The following is a 7,086-nucleotide window of genomic DNA, read 5'->3' as shown; positions in this document are numbered from 1 at the left end:
ACTGTGCGGCTGTGTAAAAGAATAGATGGCTGACGAGCAAAGAGAACGCCACCCACGGAAAATTCAACAGCATAAAACAAATTCAATTTTCCATTCTCTACTCTTAGTATATATTTGGACTTTCTAATGTTTTTTTTGTTTTTTCAATTGTAGTTTCACTTGATTGTCTGTGAGCGGATTAAATTTAAGACTTACACAAGATGACACAAGCGTTGTAGTTCATGAAAAGCTGATGTTGTGGAGAAGTGTTCATCACCTTAAAGTGTCAACAGTTTAATTTCTGCCCCCGGATGGAAGAGAAGCAACTAACTAAAGAAGGTCTGTATGAAACACACCTTTTTTTTGATAATGGCATTTATAAATAAAATAAAATAAAAATATGTAATATAAAAGTAATACAAGGAAAATAAAAACTGAATCTGCAGCTGGTTTGTCTGTGAAAGCTCAGTCTTTCCTCGTTTTGGGTTTCGGGGCTGAAACAGACAGAAAGTAGAATACTGTTAGAGAAAAGAAAACAGTAAAGACAGTTAACAAAAGTAATACAAAGCAAATGGTGAAGAATTGTGAAGACAAAGGAGAGAATTAGGGCTGTCGCGATAACCGCAAAATTCAGATACTGTTGGCCAAGCCAACCGCAGAGGATGGGAAGCACCACAACATCCATGATGTTCAAACATTACACTTCATTACACTTAAATAAATTAGTGCTTCAAAAGTTCCACACTCGTAACGAGCTCTGTAACGGTTCAAGGCAATATAATGTAGTTGCAGTACCGGAGGCTACAGTTTCAGGATCCCTGCAATCCTGTGTCTGCAGTTCTAGGACCATAGTTCTTTTGCGACAGCGCCATCTAGTGGAGTGGTGGTAGTAATGCACAGCAACACGAAGGAGGTTAACCCTGTCTGCTAGCACATCGGCCTCGCAGCTGTAGGGTTAACCGGTCTACATGCATATAATCACTAATTTAAGTTTAGGCGCACACTCTGTGATGGTTGTGATACGGGTAATTGGTTTCGGGGGGCTGTCAATAGTAACATAGCAGAAGCTAGCTAGCTAGCTAGCCAGACAGCTAGTGCAGTTTCGGTCCTAGGATTGGGGTCCTGAAACTGCAGCCTCCGGTACTGCAGCTACATACTACTCGTGTTCAAGGCCGGATCGCCATGGGCTGTTTGCGACCTGACTTCAAACGTGTTGTTTTACTGCACATTCTGCTCCACACCGCTGTGTGTGTGCGCATTGCTGCGGTTTGTAAATTGACTTGACAAAATATACCCTGAAGATTACGATATAGCTACATGTGAAAAGGACACAGACAAACTACAGAAATGAGTTTGCTTGGACCCAGCAGTTAGCGGGCTCTGACCATAAAGCTGCTGTTAGCGGCTCACTGTGCAGCGAGGTGAGATCCACAGACACCCTTCCTATGCTCTAATAATAATAATAATAATAATCCTTATTTGTAGAGCACTTTTCAAAAACAAGTTACAAAGTGCTTTAACAAGTGTAAAGACAATAATACCCAAAAGACAATAATATAAAAAACAATACAAGATAAAAGCATGAAAACATTGAAAAGACTAAAATACAGATAAATATAAAATTAGTAAAATACAATAAAAATAAAAGGGATAAAGTCAAATAAGATCGGGAAAGACTCTCCTATAAAAGTATGTTTTAAGAAGGGACTTAAAAGAGTTCACTGACTCAGCCGACCTGATTTCCTCGGGCAGGCTGTTCCAGAGCCTCGGGGCCCTGACAGCAAACGCTCTGTCCCCTTTAGTTTTCAGTCGAAACTCTGGAACAGACAACAGACTTCTGCCCGAGGATCTCAAGGTACGTGCTGGTGCGTATGGGACTAAAAGGTCAGAAATATAACAAGGCGAGAGGCCATGAAGAGCTTTTAAAGTGATCAATAGATTTTTAAAGTCAATTCTAAAACACACTTGGAGCCAGTGTAATGAAGCTAAAATAGGAGTAATGTGGTCATATTTCTTTGTTCTGGTTAAAAGCCTGGCAGCTGAGTTCTGGACAGTCTGGAGTCGATCAATAGATTTTTGGGTTAAACAGGTGAAAAGGCTGTTGCAATAATCCAGGCGTGATGAGATGAAGGCGTGTAAAATGGTCTCGGTGTCCTTAAAAGTTAACATAGATCGAATTTTTGCTATATTTCTAAGTTGATAAAAACATGATTGAACAAGCTTTGTGGTGTGCTGCTCGAAATTTAAATTACTATCAAACCAAACACCAAGGTTCTTTGCCACAGGCTTAATGTGATTTACTAGGGAACCAGCAGATGGCAGTATTTGATTTGCTATCTGCTGGGACCCGATGACCAGGATTTCTGTTTTGTCTGAGTTCAGCTGGAGGAAATTATTTGACATCCATTTTTTTAACTTCACAAAGGCAGTTGTTAAGTGAACTCAGCATTCCAGGGTCTGTGGATCTGACAGGCAAGTATATTTGTGTGTCATCAGCATAAATATGAAAAGAAATACCATGTTTATGGATAATATGTCCAAGGGGAAGCAGATACAAGGAAAACAAAATGGGTCCTAAGACCGACCCCTGAGGCACACCATATTTAACTGGACAGAACGAGGAGACAGTTGTTTACAGACACGCAAAACTTCCTAAACTTCCTGGCACCAAATTACTTCATTGATGATGCGATAATACTACATAGCTCGTTGTTGAGCCCAAACATGTTACCGCGGGGGAAATTACTTCACCGCGAGAGCCCTAGAGAGAATAGTAAAGAAATGAAAAATGTTTGTGAGAAACAGCATAAAAAACTAAACTATAAAAGAAAATATTAAAAGAAATGTGATTAAAAGGAAAAAATAACAAATGAAAATCAAAAAGAAGAGAAGAAGATGGTTTCTGGTCACCATTTGGATTCTCCTGTTTGTAGAAAGTCTTCAGCATCTCTACAGCTTCTTCTGCTCTGTGACCTGAAACACACTGAAAACACACACACAGTAATGTACACCATGAGGTCAAAAGTCTGCGGACAGCCGAACATGTCGGTGCGAAACCATGAGCACCAAACTGCTGCTATCACAGACTCTACTCTTCTGGGAAGGCTATCCACCAGATGTTGGAACCTGGCTGCAGGGGCTGAAATCACCCACAAACATCACAGTGTAGTACTCTCCAAACACAAAACACACAAACAACAAACAGCTATTGTACAAACATAAATAAATAAAAATACCAGGGACAAACAGACCTTGAACGTTGTCCCGGTCTGAGGTAAGTTTTCAGAGGAAACGTCTAGAACTGAACCGCAGCCTCCAAACCGCTCGTTGCTGCAGCCGTACACGACCACTGGGATATCTGACAGCTGGTAAAGGAACAACAGCTGTCGACACACACACACACACACACACACACACACACACGGGTTGGGGGAGGATACAGAGGAGGCGCAGGGCTGCAGCACACATGATGCATGGCTCTACGGTGACGTACAGGGCCGTTCGCTGGCACACGCTGCTCACATCCAGGCTGCTGCGGCGACACCAGTCCAGGAGCTGGTCCAGGGCCACCATCTCAGCGTGGCGAGTCGCCTAACACACACAAACAGAAACACACACAGAGAAAGCTTAGGTGGCACGTTCTCTTCGAGCTGGATATACCTAACGCCAAACTCCCTTTGAAAATGAAGGTTTTAAGAGCTCCTGCAACCATCCTTTTATTTTATCCTGCTGGATAAAATATCAGCACTGTTTATAAATACCGATAAGTGGAACTTTAAATACCGAAAGCTTCAGTGGTCAATATTCTTTCTATGCACTGTGCTTGTGTAAAGCACATTGAGTTTACCAAGTTATCGTGGTGGTTTGGTGACTATACAAGCTTGTGTTTTTACCGACACGACAGCAATGTTATAACTGACAGATTTCTACATGGGGCTCAACCTTAAGTTTAAGTCTCACACATAAAAACAATAAAACAACTGGAGTTTGTTCAGAGACAACACATTACTTAATTTTTCCTACATTTTTGGTTTCATTGACTTCGTTCCGTCCTTTCCCCACAACTTCATCATTGTAGACCATCAGACATCCAACCGGCACCTCGCCATTCTCCAGAGCATCTTTGGCCTGCAGCAACACATTTACAGCAGGTCAACACACAGCAGCTACACATGTAGAGTCAGAAGGTTTAAACAGAAAGAGTATAAAACGGTATAACATATATACAGTATATATATGTTGGCCCTCTGTGATGTTATCAGGAGACACAGCATCTCTTTCCATTGTTGTGCCACTGTCACACAACTTCACATGTCTCCTGATATCATAGGGCCATTTTTTAAGGTATTCTAGATATTAATTTCTGATGTCATAAAACTTTTTACAGTTCAACCAGGATAAAACTGAAAGACAGAGAAAACTGGTCACAAAATGTATTTCCCATGGACTTATCCAAAGCCAACAAGCCTAAACCTTGGTGCGGTCTTGAACTTTAAACTCATGTGGGGTTTGCAACTAATTCTTTTTTTTAAATCACTTCATAAAAATGACTAAACTGGAACTATTTCTCTCTCTGAGTGACACAGAGAGACTAAAGCACACTGGACCGCTGTAATGATCTCCTACAGCCGACTCAGAAGCCAGCAGTCCAACTTCTTAACAGAGCCCGAAGAAGAGAACACATTACTGTTTTAAAGTCCTTACATTGGTTGCCTCTCAGTTTCCATATTGAATTTAAAACTCTTTTACTTATTTTTAAAGCACATAGTGGTCTTGCCCCGCATATATGTCTCACATGCTCACAGTGTATGAGCCTGTACATTTACCCCTCACGTCCTCCGGCCCGAGTCTGTATGTTGTTTCAAAAGTGCAGGACTATAATGAAGCAGTTTTTATGCCCTGACCCGCTGGAACAGTCTGCCTGAGGATCTGAGCAGCTGGAAGTGCTTTAAAACATCCTGGCTATATAAAGAAAGTTCTTGATTATTCACTTATTTTATTGCAGTTATGTTGTAAATTGTTATTCTTATTTTATCTTTTAATTATATTTTTTAATCCCACTTATAGATTATATCTTTTTAATCTATTTTATTTGGATTCTACTCCAGCTTTTATTTCACTCTATCATTACAGCTTTTATATCAATTTTATTGTGTTTCATTGTCATTATTTTCATCTTTTTCATTAATTTTATTTCACTACTGTTTACACTTGTTCTTGAAATCTTTAAAAACAACTCAAACAAAGACTTAGTCAAAGTTACTAGGCTGAAATGTTGACAGATTATCACTAACCATGTCGAAAGCGCTGGCCATCCACGTCTCTATTTCCTCATCACTCGGGTGGAAACTCTCCGCCGAATCAGCTTTACTGCCCTCCTCTCTTCCCATGGCAACTACTACTACTTAACAAAGGTCATATTATTATTTAATGAAGATTTATAGATTATTTCTTCACTGTTTTGCTACGATTGTGTCCGCTGTAGTTTCCACGCCATTCAGGTACACCGGCAGGGGGAAGATAATACGGGACGGACCAGTTCCAGACGTGACCGCGCATCACGCTTTATTCTGTGCGTCAAGTCGATTACAGTTGGCTGGATGCACACCGGAAATGCGGATAAAATAAAAGCATAATTTATTAAATGTATTTTTCAAGCATGGAACCGTTTTCGTCTTGCTCACGCATCTCAAAAAATGAGCAAATCGTGAAAAAGTTCATTTTTTCCCTCGTAATTTAAGTCAAAAAGTGAAACTCTCTTTGTTTTAACCTTGATGATTACAGTGTACAACTCATGGAAATAAAAAAAAAATCATGTCTAAAACTGTTAGAATATTAGAATAAAGGATGTAAAATACAGAAATGTCGACCTTCTGAAAAAATGTTACTTTATGTACTCAGTACTTGGTCGGGGCTCTTTTTGCATGAATTACCTCAACAGTGCTGCGTGGCATAGAGGCCTGTGAGAGCCTGTGGCACTGCTGAGGGGATATGGAAGCCCAGGTTGCTTTGATAGCGGCCTTCAGCTTGTCTGTATTGTTGGTGTCTCTCATGTTCCTCTTGACAATACTCCATAGATTCTCTATGGGGTTCAGGTCAGGGGAGTTGGTTGGTCAACTAAGCACAGTTATACCATGGTCAACAAACCAGTTAGGCTATTAGATTTTGCACTGTGGGCAGGTGCCAAGTCTTGCTGGAAAAGAAAATCAGCATCTCCATAAAAATTTGTCAGCCGATGTAGGCATGAAGTGCTCTAAAATTTCCAGACACTGCATGAACCAACGACAGCAGACTGGTTGTGTGTACTGAACCAGATTGAGAGATTAAAGGCTCTTGTCAATTCAACATTTCTGTGTTATTCATATTTTTGAGATATGGATTTTTGATTTCCACGAGCTGTAATCGCCAACATTAAAACAAAAAAAGAAGCCTGAAATATTTCACTTTACATGTAAGGAATCTAAAATATGTGAAAGTTTTACTTTTTGAATTCAATTATGGAAAAAAAAGAAGACTTTTTCACAATGTTGTAAGATTCTGAGATGCAAGAGTTTATATGAGCTCATAGGCTAATTTGTCATTTTGACCATGATTTTTTCATTCATTGTGCTGGTAATGAAAAGCATGTAAAATGAGGGAGTCAAAAACCATGTTTAATTTTCACATCCCATAATTTCTTTTGCATTTTTGTTGTAAAACAGCCAAAAGCTCTCTTATTAGAGGTGAGCTCTGGTGAGTTTTGCAGAGTATATGCAAAATATAAGCATTTTAGTGTCTCTACTTCAACTCAACTTTATCTTTATCTCCATCTGCACCATACATATTGAAATTCTCATTGCAACATGTCAATGTAAAGAAGAAATAGGACAATGTTCTTCACATTATCAAACTGCATTTATTAAACTTTTTATATGAGGAATGAGAATCCGGTTAATTGGCAAATTTAAGAAGTATGTGAACCCTTTCGGAATTACCTGGATTTCCGTATCAATTGGTCATAAAATTTGATTGGAGCTTGAATAATTTTCCTGCCACTGTATTGTTGCCAGCAAATAACTTTGATCAACGAGTAACAAGAATTTGAAGAAGATATGTTTAAGGTATTTT

General features: G+C 39.5%; 1 protein-coding gene across 1 annotated transcript; it reads right to left on the bottom strand.

Annotated features, from left to right (window-relative positions):
• Positions 1–336: 336 nt before the first annotated feature.
• adat2 (adenosine deaminase tRNA specific 2) lies at positions 337–5,503 on the bottom strand. Its single transcript, XM_038726595.1, has 6 exons — positions 5,274–5,503; positions 4,003–4,107; positions 3,420–3,570; positions 3,231–3,337; positions 2,890–2,962; positions 337–473 (listed from the first exon to the last, which is right to left on the bottom strand). The coding sequence occupies exons 1-6, from the start codon at positions 5,367–5,369 to the stop codon at positions 445–447; spliced, it is 561 nt and encodes a 186-aa protein (XP_038582523.1). The 5' UTR covers positions 5,370–5,503; the 3' UTR covers positions 337–444.
• Between the last annotated feature and the right edge of the window lie 1,583 nt (positions 5,504–7,086).

This window comes from Micropterus salmoides, unplaced genomic scaffold (assembly GCF_014851395.1).
Source record: "Micropterus salmoides isolate LMB-PRFRI ecotype aquatic unplaced genomic scaffold, ASM1485139v1 Ms_hic_scaffold_18, whole genome shotgun sequence".
NCBI classification, from domain to species: domain Eukaryota; kingdom Metazoa; phylum Chordata; class Actinopteri; order Centrarchiformes; family Centrarchidae; genus Micropterus; species Micropterus salmoides.
Note: the sequence above shows the minus strand (reverse complement) of the source record. Positions and strands in the feature narration are given on the sequence as shown.